Source organism: Arvicola amphibius, chromosome 3 (genome assembly GCF_903992535.2).
Source record: "Arvicola amphibius chromosome 3, mArvAmp1.2, whole genome shotgun sequence".
Lineage (NCBI taxonomy): Eukaryota > Metazoa > Chordata > Mammalia > Rodentia > Cricetidae > Arvicola > Arvicola amphibius.
Genome location: NC_052049.1, coordinates 162,616,827 through 162,636,169, shown reverse-complemented (window position 1 = coordinate 162,636,169; position 19,343 = coordinate 162,616,827). Strand labels below are relative to the sequence as shown.

The 19,343-nt window shown below is 38.9% G+C and overlaps 1 protein-coding gene across 7 annotated transcripts in view; it reads right to left on the bottom strand.

The window, feature by feature from the left end:
• The window catches only part of Tfdp2 (transcription factor Dp-2), a 112,637-nt gene that overhangs the window by 62,054 nt on the left and 31,240 nt on the right, over positions 1 to 19,343 (bottom strand). For 2 of the 7 annotated variants that reach the window (XM_038322728.1, XM_038322729.1), the window contains exon 2: positions 11,510 to 11,544. The exons of 2 other annotated variants lie outside the window; for them this stretch is intronic. Coding sequence is in view for 2 of the 5 variants with exons in the window: in XM_038322726.1 (XP_038178654.1) it covers positions 3,661 to 3,691 (31 nt within the window). In the remaining 3 variants the exon portion in view is untranslated. Of the gene's footprint in view, positions 1 to 3,255; positions 3,275 to 3,660; positions 3,780 to 11,509; positions 11,545 to 19,343 lie in introns of those variants that run through there. 3 more of the 7 variants (XM_038322726.1, XM_038322727.1, XM_038322730.1) reach the window with 3 other exon arrangements.

Here is a 19,343-nt window from a genome sequence, read left to right as displayed (position 1 = left end):
AATTTAAGAATCTTTTTTGTTTGTTTGTTTGTTTGTTTTTGTTTTGAGACAGGGTTTCTCCGCAGCTTTTTGGGTTCTGTCCTGGAACTAGCTCTTGTAGACCAGGCTGGCCTCGAAATCGTAGAGATCAACCTGCCTCTGCCTCCCAAGTGCTGGGATTAAAAAGGCATGTGCCACCACCATCCGGCAATTTTAGAATCTTAATCTTAATTAAGACAACAATCTGATAAACTTCAAAAGTCTTTAAAGTTTGTCATCCTTATCTGAAGAAACCTTCAAGGAAGCCTACAGTTCCTAGCCAAACATGAGAACAATAGAATCATTCCCATTCTTCTGAGATCAATTAAATATTTAGAAACTACAATGTATACTTGACCAATGCACAAAATTTAAAATGTATCTGAAGAATTTTTTAGCCATTAAATATTACTACTAATTTTACAGAGTAAGATATGGAAACTAATAAATGCCTACCAGAAGATCTAGTGCTAGGGCCAGAGAGGGTCTTCAGAGGTTAAGAGTATTAGTTGATCTTTTGGAGGTCCAGGGGATCTGATGCCCTCTTCCGGTCTGCACAGGCACCAGGAACGCAAGTGGTGAACAGAAATGTGTGCAGGTAAAACATCTACACATATAAAAATTTTAAAAAGATCTGGAGCTTAGCACAAGTTTTCAAAGGCTAAGTCACTCTGGTATGGGTGGCACACACCTTTTAACACCAGCACTCTGGAAGCAGAGACAGAGCACCGTGGTCTACAAAATGAGGTCCTTGAAAGGCTAGAGACCATGCCTCAAAAAACAAACAAACAAACAAACAAACAAACAAAAAAACCCAACCAAATCAAACAAGCAAAAGGTTTACTTTAAGAAAAGGACACAGGGCCCAAGATATGCAGAGCTCAGTGGGTAAAGTGTGTTTGTTCCTCAAGATTGATGTCCTGAGTTCAACCTCAGGATCCAGGATCTCAGGTAAAGGTGGGGAAAGAAAACTGACTCCCATGTGGGCTACAGCCCCTCATGGTCTGTCACACCAATAATAATAATTTCTTTTCTTTTTTTCTTTTTTTACAAAAAGGAAAGGATGTAGCTAAATGGTAGCATGCTTGCCTAGGTTCAATCACCCATACTAACAAAACCAAAAGACCTCAAAAGAGTTAGACAGGAGTGGTGTGGTGACTCCAGGAACAGAAGTAGAAGGATCAAAAGTTCTAGGCCAGTCCCAGCATGATGGCTTACAACTTTAAAGCTAGTATTTGGGGGTGGGGGTGAGGGAGCAGGTAAAAGGGAGGTGGATTTCTCTGAGTTTCAAGCCAGTCAGAGCTACACTGTGAGCCCTTTTATCCTGATCCCCCCAAAAAAGGTTCTAACAGAGTGAGCTACATAAGACTCTATAGTTCCTTCCACCCGAAATGACAGCTGTAACATGAGAATCACACAAGAGCACAAAACTCCCTGCGTTACTTACAAAAGGAAAGATTTCTACTTTACTTATAATTAATTTGATGGATAAAGAACTTGTAAAATGGACATGACTGCTTTCATTACGTGCATTGTTTTCCTTCCTGCTTCAGCAAATAAACATCACCCTTTTGTCATCAGCAACCAACCTCAGCTTATTTTTCTTCCCATAAACAAACTGCAACTCTCGCTTCGATTACACTCAAAACATTTCTCCCGCATTTTTCATTCAGAAAGTCTCATGCTTCTTATATAAATGACCTATCAACACGGACAACTGATGTTTCCTGTTTCAATTTAAGCCTTTGTGCCTATTGTGCAATTACAATCTTCTGCAACTAAGCATTTCCTATATATTTTATTTGACTTTGGGTTTTAAGAGTTATATCTAATCTATATCTAATGATCTATTTCCTGTGTAACTTAAATGCACTAAATTAACTTTCTCTATTTTCATTATACAAATTTTTGAGGTTTCTTTAAAACAGCCTCTTTAACAAAAACTTATACTCATTTTTGTTATGCTGATTCTCAAATCCTGAATATAAAGGGTGAATTTTAATTATAGATGATAAACGGCTGTTTTATTTATTCACCATTTAGGTCAGATTTATGACCCCTCTCTCCTCATTCCAGCTACTGTTGAATTTTGAATGAAACTTCAATTGTAACAGAAGAAACATCTGTTGCTTTTTTTTTCTTCACCAGGGCTTTCCTAACTGAAAGAAAGGCTCTCTGCCCCTCTCCAACTCCCCCTCCCTACCCATACTAAGTTCCTTAAACTCTTTTCCTTAAACTTATTTGAAATACATTATTTAAAACATTGCCATATCTATTAAAATATTATAGCTTACAAAAACATTTATCTTCTTATTAAAGTAAAAAGAATGATGTTAAAAATCAACAACAAGATATGTGTTTCACTGACTATAAATTGTAACCACAATGCAGACTTCAAGGGTATACTTGAAATGATCAACTCAATCAAGCTGTTAACACATTCCTGGCTCACTAAGAATTGCTTAGGGATAAGATTTTCTTCACAGCACCCAGATTCTGTATAGCATCTTGCATGCTATATTTTCTTTGCCAGTCCAAAGCTAACATAATGGCAGTCACTACCCCAAGAGGCAGACACCAAATGGTGCCACCCACTCTCACACTGTGCCTCATAATAAACCATCAAGCAGTGGAATGCACCGGCTCCTTTATGAGCAAACAATGCTGGAGCTTCATTAGAATACAGCTGACATTTTCAAAGCACAAATACTTTAAAGAAAATTGTACTAGGGGAAAAAAGGGAAAAAATAACTACAATGGCTGAATTTTTTTCATGTGCAGGTTGATTTCTAGAGATTCTGAGGAAGCATACTTCGTTGCTGAAAATTTTAAAGTTTTCATAAACAAAAAATATTTAATAGAGGCAAATCTTATTTACTGGAAAAAATGAAAGTAAAAACTACCACTAGAATTGCTTTCACAAGGAATAACCATGAAGTACCTTTTAAATGACTATTATCTTCAACTGCTTCTTTAACTTTTGAATGAAAAAAAGATTCCAGAATTATTTCTGCATTTTAATTAATTTATATAAATAGCTGAGGATAAACTAGGCTAACTCTACCCCTCCCCCATCCCCTACCCCCATGCTGTGTAGTTTTTCTATCTGTAACTAGCAAGGACGTCTTGAAATCAGCATGTTCCTGGCTACTTTTCTATTTAGCATGGCAGCTGCTTAACAAATACAAACACGGTAAAAACTCACCAGGCTGTGAGAAACAAACTGGTCTCTCTTACCTGGTCTGAGGAAGCATGCCTCTCACTGCAGTACCAACAACACTCTACAGTCTTTGTTACCATTCAGTGGAAACTTGAGACTGTGTCAGACGTAAGCAATCGAGCTCAGACAAGCTCAATTTAAAATACTTCTCAATAAAACTAAAAAGATGCTCAAGAAAACCGGTCAAGTGGCTTGAACAGATGTGCTGCAACTGCCCAAGTAACAAAGACACAACCAAAGAAACTCAAAACGCAGGTGCTGAGAAAGTGGTTTTTCTGCATGGAGCTTGGTTTTCTTGCTAAATTAAAAATGCTTTTTAAAAATGCTTAAAGGTAGAAGGTGATAAAATGCCTAAGTCCAAGCTACTGTTTTTCTAAATATCATTTGAATTTTAAGTAGTTTAAAAAATAAAATTAACTTACTCACAAGACCTGCATAATGCGAATTATACATGTCCGACTATCTGCTGGCTCCAAGGCAGTCAGTCACAAAGCAGACCTTAACGCATTTTGAAAGCAGAGCAAATGCACCATGAATTTCAGAGAGAAAAAGGAGGGGAAACTTGAAAAACTGCTCGGAGCTTTCTGAGCCGGTAGAAACTGTCCAACCCTTGTGGGAGGGGAAAAAAAAGTCCTCGTCCTGCCCCCTGAGATAGGCCATGCTTCAACGCCAAAGTGAATGACAGGCCCGTTTCTGATATCAACAAAGAGCGGCTTAGTTGTGCTCAATTTTCCCTCCCACTTTCCCACATAGAAGTCTTAAACTTTTGGGGTTAGTCCTTTTATATTTAGGGTTAAATACCTTTCTCCATTTTCTCAAGAGGGCACCCAATTATGTTGTCCTAGTTTTTAAATTATTAATTAAAATTACATACCTTATATATTTCTCCATTTTCCTACACAGATTTAACAAAAGAAGACCTTGTAAGTTCACGTCCAAGTCTACTCTTTGCAATATTAGATAACTATAAGATTAGCTATTAATATTCATATGCTTTTGCTGCAATAACATCACAAATAAAGCAATGAAAATAAAATTTCCAACTGGCTAGATGTAAAAATTATTTTATTAAAGCATATATCTTTAAGTTTAAAACAACAAGCACTTCCACCAACATGTATTTACTGAATATTGATCATAGCCAAGTACTATTTTGGAACCTGGGGATACAGTAGTACTGAAAACTGACAAAAGCCAAACAAAAATCCCTGCCTCCAGCAGCCTTATTAGTTTCTCGTCTCCCAGTTCTCTGTGAGCACTACTATACACAATGACTGAGGTGACTTTCCCCCTCTAATCACACACCACCTACACTGGAAAAATCCCCCCTTTGAAACAAGGTTTCTTGTTAGTTTGCTTGCTTCTTGTCCCTACCCAGAGACAGATAATGATTAAAGTTCAAATATAATTTACCTTGTATATATTGTTTGGGATAAGCTCCTATTTTGTAGCCCAGGCTGGCCTAGAACATGTGGAAATACTGCCACAGCCTCTTAAGTGCTGGGATGATAGGAATGAGCCACAAACAGTTTTTAATGTATTTTCAAAAACTCAATGAATGGGGACTGGAAGGATGGCTCAGTGACAGGAGCACTTGCTGCACTTCCAAAGGATCTGTTTGGTTTCCAAGTTCAGTTTCCAGCATCCATATTGGGTTGCTCACAATTTCACTAACTCCAGCTCCAGGGGATCTGACACCCTCCTTCTGGCTTCCATGGTGTGTGGGGTGTGTGTGTGTGTGTGTCCGTCTCTGTGTCTGTCTGTCTGTCTCTCTCTCTCTCTCTCTCTCTCACTCACTCACACACACACACACACACACACACACACACACACACTTACTGAAAATAGTTTCCAACTCCCCATCTTTTGCATTGTCCTTGATCATCATAGTAGAAGATTTTATAAAGTAGGTACAAATAGCTATAACCTGTTAGATCAGCTAAGGGCTTATCGTGCCACTAGAGACTAGGACATCTGGGAAGTAGATGAGGTCATATCTACCTTACAGTTTCAAAGTAAAATGAGATTCAAATCTACTCACCATACTTCTCAACTATGGATCATTCCTCTCCTTACAAGTTTACAAGTTCAAATATAATTTACCTTGAATATATTTTAACAATAACCATAAGAGTAGCCCAAATATTCAAACTACTGCACTCCCTTAGCAGGCAGAATAATCATTACCTTCTATACTCCTTTACAGGAGTATGACAGTATGGGGAATACATAGGATCTTCTACTGTCATAATAAAAAGTATCTTTTTATTATGGGCCAGCAACTGCCATCAAAGCCTAATGACCTGTGTTGAACCCCCAGGTTCCAAACAATAGGAGAAAACTGACTCCCATAATGAAATTACCTGGCGCAGAACCCAGAAGCGCAGCCTTATCTGTGGCTGAATAATTACAAATAAGTTGTCTTCCAACCTCCATACACACACACACACACACACACACACACACACACACACGCACGCACTATGTATTTTTTAAATTTTTAAAGTATCCTCCTAAGCTATTTCTTCTACTTAGGGGTTACAGAGGCAGCCAGGTGGTTAAGATCACGAATGGCTTTTCTAGAGGAATCAGGTTTGATTTCTAGCACCCACATGGCAGCTTACTACTATCTCTTAACTCTAGTTCCATGGAATCTAATGCCTTCTTCTGGCCTCTGTGGGCACTGAACACATGTGGTACACAAGACACATGCAGCTAAAACACCCACACACAAAAAATTAAAAATCTAGTTAATGCATTATTAATTACAATTATTGGTTAGAAAACACTAAGCATCTCTCTTCCAGGTTTGTATACTGATTTCTCTGAATTGGAAATTGCTATGTTAACTAGCATTTAATAATGACAAACATGAATACATATAGATAGAATTGATACTGACAGCACAATGATAGCTAGTTGGCCTAGCTATCATGAACAAGTGGCAACTAGTAAGTTTGAACTTTGCTTTCTTACATATTAAATAAAATTTAATCCCTGAAACCACTTGAATGAATAAATATTGTTTTCTTAAAACATCACACAGGCAACAAGTTCACTTTTGTTGCTCCAAGTCCTATTTTCAGTATAGCATTCTCCAAGGGACTGATGTTTGCTAAAGTCTACACTATCTCTTAAAGGTTTTAAAAGATGTTAAAAGCTTTGATCTTAGCTGGGCATAGTGGTACATGCCTTTAATCCCCACACTTGGAAGGAAGAGGTAGGTGAATCTCTTTTGAGGTCAGCCATATCTACACAGTGAGTTCCAGGACAGCCAAGGTTACATAAACAGACCCTGAATAATAATAATAATAATAATAATAATAATAATAATAATAATAATAATAATAATAAAAGTTTTGATGCTCAGCCAATAATCCTGTTTGGAAGTAGCAGAAACTTTTATATTTAGGATCTAACAAGGTGTGCCTTTAAATGGGTTTTGGAAATGCCAAACCATGAAGGCTGGGTTCCCAACTATACAGTAAATGGGCTTTCTCTGCTAAGTGCTTCTGTCATGGTATACAGCACCACTACAGGTCCAAAACAATGGGGCCTATCAACTATAAAGTAAAACTTCCAAAACGATGAGCCAAAATAAACTTTTCTCATAAGTTGATTTGCCTCAGATATTTATTACAGTAACAGTGATAACAAAATGCTATTTTCTTAAGAATGCAAACTCCCAGCCGGGTGGTGGTGGCTCAAGCCTTTAATCCCAGCACTCGGTAGGCAGAGGCAGGTGGATCTCTGTGAGTTCGAGGCCAGCCAGGTCTACAAGAGGTAGTTCCAGGACAGGCTCCAAAACTACAGTTAAGCCTTGTTGGGGGGGGGGGGGGGGGGGTGGAAGAATGCAAACTCCCCTTTTGCAGGTCACTTACCACCTCTACATAGATGACTACTAAAATTCTCAATGGCTATCCTGGGCTTTTCCATTCTTTTCCAAACCCTAGTTTAGAACTGTTTATTGGTCAGCATTGTATATCTCCAAATCTCCACTCAACTTCCTCAGTATTTCACTTCTCATTACTCATCTCAATGTTTCCCAACCTTGCTAAAAGCACCACTATTAGCTGGGCGGTGGTGGCGCACGCCTTTAATCCCAGCACTCGGGAGGCAGAGGCAGGCGGATCTCTGTGAGTTCGAGGCCAGCCTGGTCTACAAGAGCTAGTTCCAGGACAGGCTCTAAAAAAGCTGCAGAGAAACCCTGTCTCGAAAAACCAAAAAAAAAAAAAAAAAAAAAAAAAAAAAAAAAGCACCACTATTGAGCAAAGACAGTGATGCATGGTAGTGTGCACCTGTAACCCCAGCACTGCAGACATGGTAGTGTGCACCTGTAACCCCAGCACTGCAGACATGGTAGTGTGCACCTGTAACCCCAGCACTGCAGACATGGTAGCACAAAAAGTTTTTGAGTTTTAATATATAGGACTTTACTATAGTTTAGATATGATATTGTGTTCCCAAAATGTTCATGTGCTGGAAGATGGTTCCTCGTATGGCGCTGTGAAGAAGGAGCAGAATGTTTAAGGGCTGGAAACTTTCAGGAATAATTTATAGGCTCAAATCTTATGAATACATCACTGCTCATCTCAAAATATAATTAGGTCTTGATTCCTATGTGAGTGAACTGTTATAAAAAGATGACTGTTGGTCCTCCCCAAATCCCTTCCTTCCTATCTTGCTCTGTGTTCAGATCTTCACTCTCTCCCTCTTTCCTTTTCCCTGACCTGATGTTACCATTCTACTACAGTATGATTGCAGATGAAGCCCCTCATCCAAAGGTCAACTCGATTTTGTACTTGTAGCTACAAAGCTGTGACCTAAATACATTTCAAACTTTTTTGTTTTGTTTTGTTTTTCCAAGACAGGTTCCTCTGTATAACCCTGGCTGTCCTGGAACTCAGTCTGTAGACCAAGCCGGTCTCGAACTCACAGAGATCCACCTGCCTCTGCCTCTGGAGTGCTGGGATTAAAGGCGTGTGCCACCACTGCCCAGCATACATCTCTTAATTTTTATTAAGTATTTAGGTATGTTACAGCAACATGAAATGAACTAAGACAGACCTGAAAAAAAAAATGCATACTCTTCCTACTAATTTTCTTTCCTACTCCTTCCTACTAGTAGTCTCTTTACATATGGAAATAGACTATTGCCTATAAAGAACTGTGTTTCCAAGGGGGAAGTACAGGTAATTAGACAGAGAAGAAAAGGAGCTCTGGATGCTATAGAGAAAATGTTGCAACACAGGAAGCAGTTACAAGAGTCCCACTTCCTTAAATTTGCAAGAATGATATTGCAAATTTGTCCTTGTCCCTGATATTCTGTCTCCCAGTCTTTAGTTCAATGAAATGAAAATTTCTCCTGGGGCATGATCTTTTTGTTTCATTTGCTTGCTTGAGACATGGTCTTTGGAAACCAGGTTTGCCTCAAACTCACAGAGATCTGCCTGCTTCTGCCTCCTGACTGCTGTGATTAAAAGTGTGCACTACCATTGCCTTGCCCTGGTGTCTGTTTAGGACAGGGTCTCACTCTATAGCCAGTCTGGCCTTGAAGTAATCCTCTTGCCTTATCCTCCCAAGCTCTAGAATTTTAGGCAGTAGTCACTACACTGTGTCAGCTTGCTCTTGTTTTCCTTTTCCTTTCTCCACCTCTTCCCACCCCCACCAGTGTTACATAGTCCAGGGTAGCCTCAAACTCACTATATAGCCAAGGATGACCTAGAGCCCTAGACCTTCCTGAATCAACTACCCAAGTACCAGGATTATAGGTGTGCCACACCACGCTTGTTTCTAAAATGTGCTCACTTGATAAAGTGCTTTATCTACCATGCAAGAACTGTGGGTTCAACTCCCAGCACCACACAGACCAGGTATGATGGAGTACAACTGTGGTCCCAACATTCAGTTGGGAAGTGGAGGCAGGAGGCCAGGAGTCAGGGTCATTCTCAGCTACACAGTGAATTGAAGAGAAGCCTTGGCTATATGAGACCCTATCTCAAAAACTAAATTAAAATATAAAACCCAAAAGAGCAGCTGGGTGGTGGTGGTGGTGCATGTCTTCAATCCCCAGCACTTGGGAGGAGAGGCAGGAGGATTTCTGAATTCGAGGACAGCCTGGTCTATAGAGCAAGTTCTAAGACAGGCAAGGCTACACAGAGAAACTCAAAAGAGCTAGAACAAATAAGACAATTTTGAAAAAGACTAAAATTGAAGGACTTACAACTTCTTGATTTTAAAGCTTAACTAAAAGTATAGCAATTTTTCAAAATTGGCACTATTAACATTTTGGACTGCTAATTCTTTGAGGGGCTTTCTTGTGAACTGGCGATGTAGCATCCCTAGCCTCCCTCCAGGCTACTTTTCTACCTCCAGTTATGAAGATTAAAAAATGTCTTTAGACATTGCCAAGTGTCCCCAAGGAATGAAGTAGCTCTTAAATGAGAACCAATGAGCTCAACTGGGTGTAGCAGTGGTGGAATTCAGACACAGAACAACAGAGCAGAATGTGAATTCAATCCTCAATAATAACCACCTGACATGACAAAACTTCAAAGGAATTCTATGATAAAGTGTAGTTTTTTTTTCAATAAAAGCTGAAATCACTAGATATTCCCATAAAACAGAAACTTTATCCCTCATTTCATATACAAAATTAGTTAAAAAATTTTACCAGATGTAAATTTAATAACAATAATTATGCACTTTTGGAAGACAGAGGCAGGCAAGTATCTAAGCTCAAGGTGAACCTTTTCAACAGAGTGAGTTCCAGGACAGCCAGGGCTGTTACACAGAGGAACCTTGTCTTGAAAACAGAGTTTTAATTATGAAACTTGTATATTAAAAAAAAAATAGGGAAAATTTTTAGTAAGATAAGCCCATATTTTCTCGTGTTTAGAGACTACGTATCCCAGACTGGCCTAGAATTCACTATGTAGTGATGTGGGTTTCCCCTCTGTATGCTATGAATACCATTGATTAATGAAGAAACTGCTTTGGACCTATATAGCAAGGCAGAACTTAGCAAGGCAGGAAAAACTAAACTGAATGCTGAGAGAAAGGGCGGTAGAGTCAAGAGAAGCCATGAAGCCGCTGCCAGAGACAGACATGCCGAAACTTTGCTGGTAGGCCACAACCTCGTGGTGATGCACAAATTAATGGAGATGGATTAAATTAAGATGTAAGAGTGATCCAATAAGTAGCTAGAACTGCTGGGCGGTGGTGGCTCATGTCTTTAATCCCAGTACTCAGGAGGCAGAGGCAGGCGAATCTCTGTGAGTTTGAGGCCAGCCTGGACTACAGAGTGAGTTCCAGGACAGGCTCCAAAGCTACAGAGAAACCCTGCCTCGAAAAAAAACCACAATAAAGAAGCTAGAGCTAATGGGCCAAGCTGTGGCTCCATGGCGTCTCTCCTTAACTCCACACCTCCTTTCTCCCAGCATTCCATTTAGTTTTCCCCACCTAGCTCAGTTCCCCTATAGCTCTGCTATAGGCCCAAAGCAGTTCCTTTATTAACCAATAAAAGCAAAACACAGACAGAAGGACCTCCCACACCAGGTAGGGATGGGGTAGTGTAAGACTCAAAAATATTTAAATAGCTACCTAATGAAAAAAAGCACACAAAAACATTCAGTAACATCATTAGTCATTGGAGAAGCACAAATTAAAATCCTGACACAGGGCGAGCAAGATGGCTTAGCAAGTAAAGATATTTGTTGCCAAGCCTGATGACCTGAGTTTAAACTCCTGGAACCCACATGGTAGAAGGAGAAAACTCACTCCTGAAAGTTGCCCTGTTTTCTACATACATTAGGTATATACACCCTATATTCAGACTCTCTTAAATAGTTTTGAAATTTCTGTGTAGGAGTATTTTACCTGCATATGTGTTTGTGCACCATGTGGGTGCCTAGTGCCTGTGGAGAAGAAGGTATCAGATCCCCTGCAACTAGAGTTACAGAAGGTTGTAAGTTGCCATGTAGGTGCTGGAATTCAACCCATGTCCTCTGCAAGAGTAGTCCGTGCTCTGAGCTGTTAAACCATCTTTCTAACACTGCTCCCCAAACCAAAAAAAGTAAATAAACAGCTAAGTAAATCTTAAAACAGCATACAAATTCACTTTAACAGAAAATAGAAAGCAAACAAAATCATGCCCTGACCATTCAAAATACTGAAAAAGAACTAAAAACCATTGCTAGTTGGAATACAAACTTATGTGGATACTTTGGGAAACATGTTCTGTGATTTCTTAAAAAGTAAACATATACTCACCATATGACCGAGCAATTCCACTTCTAGATATTTACCTTAGGAAAATGAAAAAGTATGTCAACACATAAACTTTTATTTAAATGCTCACAGAAGTTTTATCATTATAGCCTGAACTATATAATAACTACTTGTTTTCAACTCTGTTGAAAACAAGAGCAATTTTCAACAACTCCCGAGCAGATAAACAAATTGGGTACACAGTCAAACTGAATGCTACTAGCATAAAAAATTCTGAAGCCAAGCACGGTAGCACCTGCCTGTAATCCCAGCACCGGAAAATTTCTTTTATAACTGACTGGGTATTCAAGACCATTCTTATCTACAAGGTGAGTTAGAGTCCCAACTAGGCAACAGGAGGCTCTGTCTTTAACGAAAAGAAAAAGGTAAAGACAAAAGATATGGTCAAGTAATTTTTAATTTCAGTTCTTAGGAGACAGACACAGGCTTATCTCTTTAAATTCACGGGGAGGGGCAGCCAGCCAGTCATTTTATCATGAATCAGGCATAACAAGCTACATTATCAAAACTACTTAAAGAGTTGTAGAGATGGCTCAGTTACGAGCACTCACTGCTCTTGCAGAGGAGCAGGTTCAATTCCCACACTGACATGGTGGCTCATAGTCATCTGTAAATCCAGTTCCAAGAGATCAGACACTTTCTGACCTCTGTGGACACCAAGTAAACACATGGTGCACATATGTACAAACAGGCAAAATATCCACACACAGAACAAAAAAGGCTATTTATGTCTCTAGAATATGGAGCTGAAAACTAGAACAATATTCTATAATTCTACCTATCCAGAATATACGTCATGAAAGCAGTTAACACCAAAGATAAAGATGTGGTGCCCAGTCGCTTTTTACTTTGGTCTTTTTCTTTTATCTTCTGTTTTAAATTGGAAACTACTTGGACTTTCTTTTACTTTTTGCTTTGTTTTTTCAGATGGAGGTCTAACTCTGTAGCCCAGGTTGTTCTTGGACACCTGTGCCTCCTGCATCAGACTCTCAAGTGTAGAAATCACTAGCAATTGCTATAATATCTGATTCTAGATTTTCATTTTTAAAAGTTAACTCTCATTTATTCTATTATTTAGCTATTTAACATGACAAACCTATCATTGTTATTTCAATATACTTTATATTGAAGAAAAACAGAAAATACAAGCAAAAGGAAATTATTTGGTATTAAATATTCTTCAGGGAAAAGCCTAGAGTGAATAGATCAATAAACAAAACTACTTGCAGAATACTTTGCAAATATCTATGCTCAGATCAGTGAGATATTTTAAACCAAATACAGACTCAAGGATTAAGACTACATTCACAAAAACACAAGAGCCATCAAGCCTAGCCCAGTAAGAAAGGCCAAGTTCACCCTAACATGACCTTATCTTCCAAAATCTGCCAAGAAACTTTAATAGAAACAGCAACCTTATGCCATTTTCCTATTCCTCAAAGTAGTATAAAATAAAACAGAAACTTTAGTACTAAATATTTCAGGGCTTGGGTTGTCAAATAAATGGAAGAAAATATGGTGCTGGGTATATATAGTACATGCTTGTAATGCCAGAATTTGGGAAGCGGGGGCAGGAGGATCAGGGATTCAAGGACAGTGTTGACTACTCAGAAAATTCAAGTACAGTCTAGGCTACAAGAGACTTTTCTCAAAAACCAACAAATAAACAACAACAACAACAAAAAGGGTATAAACCAGCAATCTGTGAACTGATCACGGAACTTTATGTAACCACCAAATGTGTTAAGACTACACTCTGCTAAGCACAAAAGTACAAGCCTTTAATCCCAGCGTGCTCCAGAGGCTGAAGCACCCCAAATTCTGAGAGTTTGAGGACAGCATGATCTACATAATAAGTCTCAGGATAGCCAGAGCTATGTAAATAGACCCTGTCTCACGAAAACAAACAACAAAATACTTTGAACACTGAAGCAATCTTTAACAATGACTTCCTACATAAACTTCCCAATTCCTCTAATCTTCATCTCATTCTCAACAAGTAGTCACATTTTTAACCAGAGAGAAATTCATTATGGTCCCTCTGAGAACTACAAAATAACACTTTAAGTAGCCTTTAGTGGTTTTGCCACAAACATCTATAAAGGATTAAAAACAACAGTAATAAAAGATTTCCAAAACAATGCCCCAAATGCGGAGTTACACATTTCTTTTAGGAATTGTTATGTTGAGATAGTCTCAGTGTGCAGCCCAGACTGATACTGAATTTATGGCAGTATCTTGCTCCCCAAGCGCTAGGATCACAGGCCAGAGCTACCACCCAGCTAACTAAATGAGCTTATTAAAGAAATTCAAATTTGGTTTGAAATCTAAAAATCAACCAAATTAATTTAGTATATTAATGAGCTAAAAATATCCTATCACATAATCATTGCCAGCCTAGCCAAAGCGAGCTTCAGATTCAGTAAGAGATACATTTTCAAAACTTAAGGAAAAGAGCAAGTGAGAAAGATACCCAACACTAAACTCTGGCTTCCACATGTACACACACACATCAACAACACAAGCATGTATACACACAAAGACACGCACACAAAACTTGCTTGATAATGGGGCAACTGTGGAAAAAAAAATCTATGACTAACACCCTATCTAAATAACAAAGAAGAAAGTTTTCTTCCTGATATAGGGAAGGATTTATTATTCAACCTTTCTCATAGACCTAACTAGTGAAATTAGGGGGGGAAATGGAAATGAAGAAGTTAAACTGTCTTTAATCACAGATAGAACAAATAATAACTGCCGCAAGGTGCCAGGCTGTAAGATAACTTTCCATGCTTTGAGTTATCTGAGGCCAAGAAGTCAGCTGTGGCACAAAAGTATTCCAGAAATAAGTAATCTGTCAAACTTTAAATAGTTACACTGAAACATGTGAGAAAATCTCATACTATCTTGTTCCATCTCACCAAAGATTGTGAATTCTCCCCCAGTGTATCTATGCTGTAAACGATAACCACTCATGGATATCATAAGTAGCGCAGAAAGGATAGCAAGGAATTAGCTTCAGACTTGACCTTGTTTTAGCTTTAAGCGTCCACCTCTTAAAACGAAGAGTTCAGGCATGCTCCTCATTAAGTACAGTAATATTTTGTTTCAAAAGTAAGTGCTTAAAACACTCTCACTTCTTAAAAGTTAAATAATTTGATAAAAACTGAGTATGTTATAGCAAATAAGCTTTTACAGCTCAATATTTACTAACTGTAGACACTTAATGAGACTCTGAAAGTAAAAATATGATAAGGACCCTGCCCTCAAAGAGCTCTCAGCCTAGTAAATAAGAAGCATATTGACAATGTCATGTGACAGGGCAATAACAAGGTATGCATAATGTCCAAAGGTAGCCTATGCACCGAACAAGGAGAGACTGAGATAGCCCTGGTCAGCTAGATTTTAAAAGTAAACAGAAGTTTGACTAGTAGTCAAAGTATATCTATAGGAAGATAACATAATTTTTTTTCAATGTTCCTACTTTGAGAAAGACTTTTGAAGTCTGCTAAGAGAATGATGAATAAAAGTCTCCATCTTCGCCAGGCAGTAGTGGCGCACACTTTTAATCCCAGCACTCGGGAGGCAGAGGCAGAAGGATCTCTGTGAGTCTGAGGCCAGCCTGGTCTAAAAGAGCTAGTTCTAGGGCAGGCACCCCCGTCTTGAAAAAAACAAAGCAAAAAGTCTTTATCTTCAGTTTGTTTGGATTTTCTTTGTTGTTTTTTCACTGTATTTTGTTTTTAACAAATTTCACTTTTATATGGTTTCTTTTTTCTTGAAATCTAGGATCTCTAGTTCTACCACTGTTAGAGATATCTTTCTTCCCACCCTTTCCCCAAAGAGATTATAACAATATAAAAAGAAATAAAAAATAAATTATTAAATTATTAAAGAAAAAGGAAATTATAGATGTATTTAAAAATGTTTTAAAGGGCCGAACGGTGGTGGCGCACGCCTTTAATCCCAGCAATCGGGAGGCAGAGGCAGGTGGATCTCTGTGAGCTCAAGGCCAGCCTGGTCTACAAGAGCTAGTTCCAGGACAGGCTCCAAAGCTACAGATAAATCCTGTCTTGAAAAACCAAAAAAGGGTTGAGAATGGGAGGAGAAACATAATCAGAAGGCATTTTTCAACTTCTATGTATAAATTGCCCATTCTTTGACTCCCAAGCCATACATACATGTAGCACAAATAAAACTTTAAATATATCATAAAGTAAATGAAGCCGGACATGGAAGCACATGCCTGTAATTAGAAGACCCGCTTCCAATCTGGATCTCTGAGGTAGGAAGACATACCTTTAGAATCCAGATCTTATGAGGTGCCAAGACTCACCTCTAAACTGGGCCACACTTTTTGCTGGAAGCCTATATAAAAGACATGAAGAAGGGAAGGTTTTGATCTTTGCCTGCATGTTCCTGCCCTTGCTAGCAAGTCCATTCCTCACCGGCATTAGAGCCTAGTTCTTTGGGGTTCCAGCGCATACTATGAACTGAACAACTACTGGATTCCTGGAGCTTCTGTTCACAGGCAGCCACTGTTGGATTCACTGGACCACAGTCTGGAAATCCTTCTACTAAATCCCCTTTCTAAAGAGATTCATTTCTATTAAGTTCTGTTACTCTAGAGAATATAGATATTGGTACTAGATATTTAGAGTTGTCTAAAGCAACAAAAGTATAAGGATGAATATTTTAAGTATCTCGAATAGGTTTTCCAATTTGCCAGTACCTACAGTTACCAAAGCCTCTCAAGTTACTGAAGCCTCTCCTGGGAGCTTGGAGAGCACTGAAAGCCCACGGCATTAACTATTTTACAGACTTAAGGAAAAAATACATTTGGTTATCCTGATTCACACCTAACTTTTAATAATCTGTAGGAAAATGATGGTGCTAGTAAGTTGCTTCTAGAATCTCAGGATAAATTGACAAAGGAAAGGAATAAGCTAAAGGTTTCTAAGTGTTCCCTGGAAGAGAATACTCTCTCCAGTAGCTGAGGCTGCAGAGGTCAGATGCCAGCACTGAATCACCAAAGACAAGATGATATTAGTGATCCTAACGGGCAGGATAGAAAAAGCAATGTCCATAACAGCCTAACCTACAATGATCAGCACAGGCAAAGTGAATTTCATGGTAACTTGACTCATATGGACCTTTGGTACTGGCTAATCAGTCATGTGTTTCCAGGCATGAAATAGGTAAGAAGCCTACTGAATTCTTGTTTGATCTTTATAAGCAGAAAAATTCTCAAACAAATGAAAAAAAGGCTACTTTGGATCATGGCAAAAGGGAAACTTGATCTGTGAACTAACTTCCAGACTTGAGCCAGCTTGTAGACGCAGAATTCTTTGAATGAAAAGAGAGTGTCCCTTAAGGAAAGACCTTGATAAAATACTTAAAAGTCACGCTGGGCAGTACTAGAGGATGTGTTTAATCCCAGCACTCGGGAGGCAGAGGCAGACAGATCTAAGTGAGTTTAAGGCCAGCCTGTCTACAGAGTAAGTTTCAGGACAGCCAGGACTGGTACACAGAGAAATCCAGTCTCGGGAAAAAAAAAGGAAGCCACAGAATACTTAAAAGTTTTACTGTTAGCCTTTCTTCAGTCCTTCTGCTCTTTTCAAGGGTTAACTGTACCACTGGAAAAAAGAAACAAGACTTTCAGATACTGGTTCTGAATTGATGCTGATTCTCCCAAGAAACAAACAAAAAAACAAAATAATCACTAAAAAATGGAATTAAGATTTGAGTTGTTGGTAGCTAGTAAACTGGCTAAGCAGGTAAAAGTGCTCGTCTTCAAACCTGACCTGGGGTTAATGAGATCATGGAACTACAACCACCATTTTACTAAGCCAGCATAATTCCTAACTGTAATCTACTTATCCCCACAGGTGAGAGTAGCTCTCAGCTCTCATCAACATTGACCATTAAGTAAAACTGTGACTGGTCTAAGTGCAGAAAACAACTGATCATGGGGTGTCTGTTATGACCCTCCACTGACCTGTCCTGTCTAAAAGACAAGCCCCACCCACTGCCCCCATTAGCCTGAAGCCTGCACTGCTTTCTCTCTCTAGCTCCCTCTGTTCCTCTTTTGAAGAGTTGGCTGCTGCAGCCTCTTCTCCACTCCCCCACCCACCTACCCTTCTTCCTCCCCCTTCCCTCCCACAACCCAGTGAATAAACTATACCCAAACACTCTCTTTGCATGGCGTGCCTATCCATCTCTCACCCGTTGCAGCTCCTCTTGGGACCAGCTGCCCAGACCCAACGAGGTCTCTCACCTGCCTGAGACCCATAGAGGACTCGGGTGGTGGGACTGGCCACCCTTCGTGGCCCACTGCCGCCCCTTGGGGAACTGCGCTGTTTTATCTAAACTATTGCAGTGTCTAGTATCAATGGATAGATAATTCAACACAACAGCACTCAAGGCTCAAAACATCACAGAAGAGGGAATAGGAACATCATAAGAAGTCTGCTCAAAGAGTGTGTCTCATAGAAATAACATAGAAGTTACACCAGTGATACCTCAACAATATAGTTGCCTAAACAAGACAAGAAAACACACACACACCATGGCGGCACAGGCCTTTAATCCAAGCACTTAGGAGGCAGAGACAAGCAGATCTCTGTGAGTTCAAGGCCAGCCAGATCTATATAGTTTCAGGACAGCCAGGGCTATTACACAGAAAAACACTCTCAGAAACCAAATAATAGTAATAATAATAATAATTTTTTTCTAAACCTGACCTCTCTAATTTTGTCTCTTCAATAAGTCTGTCTCCCACTTTCCCAGTTGTTCTATACAGTTAGGCAAGCTATAAAGACTTTGCTCTGTAATTAAACTGTATTAGGATTCCCATACATCCAAGGAAAACCTTTACACCCAGCGTTCTTACCCTTCATATGCCCATTTCAACATCCTCTCTTAAGCCCTCCTTTTCGCCGTCCATCATCCCCACCCCACTATTGTTGTTCTCCATTTCATCCGGGCTGTAATTCCTGGGTCTTCCCTGACCTGCACATTTTATGTTACTAAAGAAGAGAATCCCAAGCGCATGTTCAAAGTTTTAAGTGTACTAATTTCCTTCTGCACCATGGCTTGGGTGGCTACAGTTCTTTGGTATAACGCCTATGACCTTTAACAATCCTTTTTTTTTTTTTTTAGCCCTAGTGCATTCAATAAATGTTACATTACCATTTCTATGGATGGCAGCACGTGGGGGTAAAAAGTGAAAAACACCAAGACAAAGTATTTCTCAAATACTTTTATAGCACATAAACTCAAGAGTAATTCCTATAGACTATTAATATAATTTATTATAATAGGTATTTTTATACCAAGTACAGACTTCAGTAATCTCCATGACACATCTCATAAAGTAGACAAAATCTTTTAAGAAAGTTGGTTTTTCTTAAAACTGTAATACAATGGTAAATATTTTGTTCCTACCCTGTACAATGGAAAATGTCAAGTATTTACAAAGCAGAAAAAAAAAAAAGATATCCCACATCACTCAACTTAAATACTCAATCATCTTACAAAGAATATTGCTTTATCTGTAATGTCCAAATATTCTACCCTCCTAACAGTAGATTATTCTGAATCTAGCTGCGAACATCCATAAATATTTCATGTATGCCTACATGCTAAAAGATACCAAAGAGAGATGTATATAAAAATGTTGTCAGTTGTCAAGGAAGTTCTTATGTTGGTGAATCAGATTTCTGATATTAAGTATGCCCTAGTAAGTCATGGATTAGTCAGGGAAATTTATCTAGTAGAAAACATATTTATTGCATTTTTCTCTACTGTACTTTCT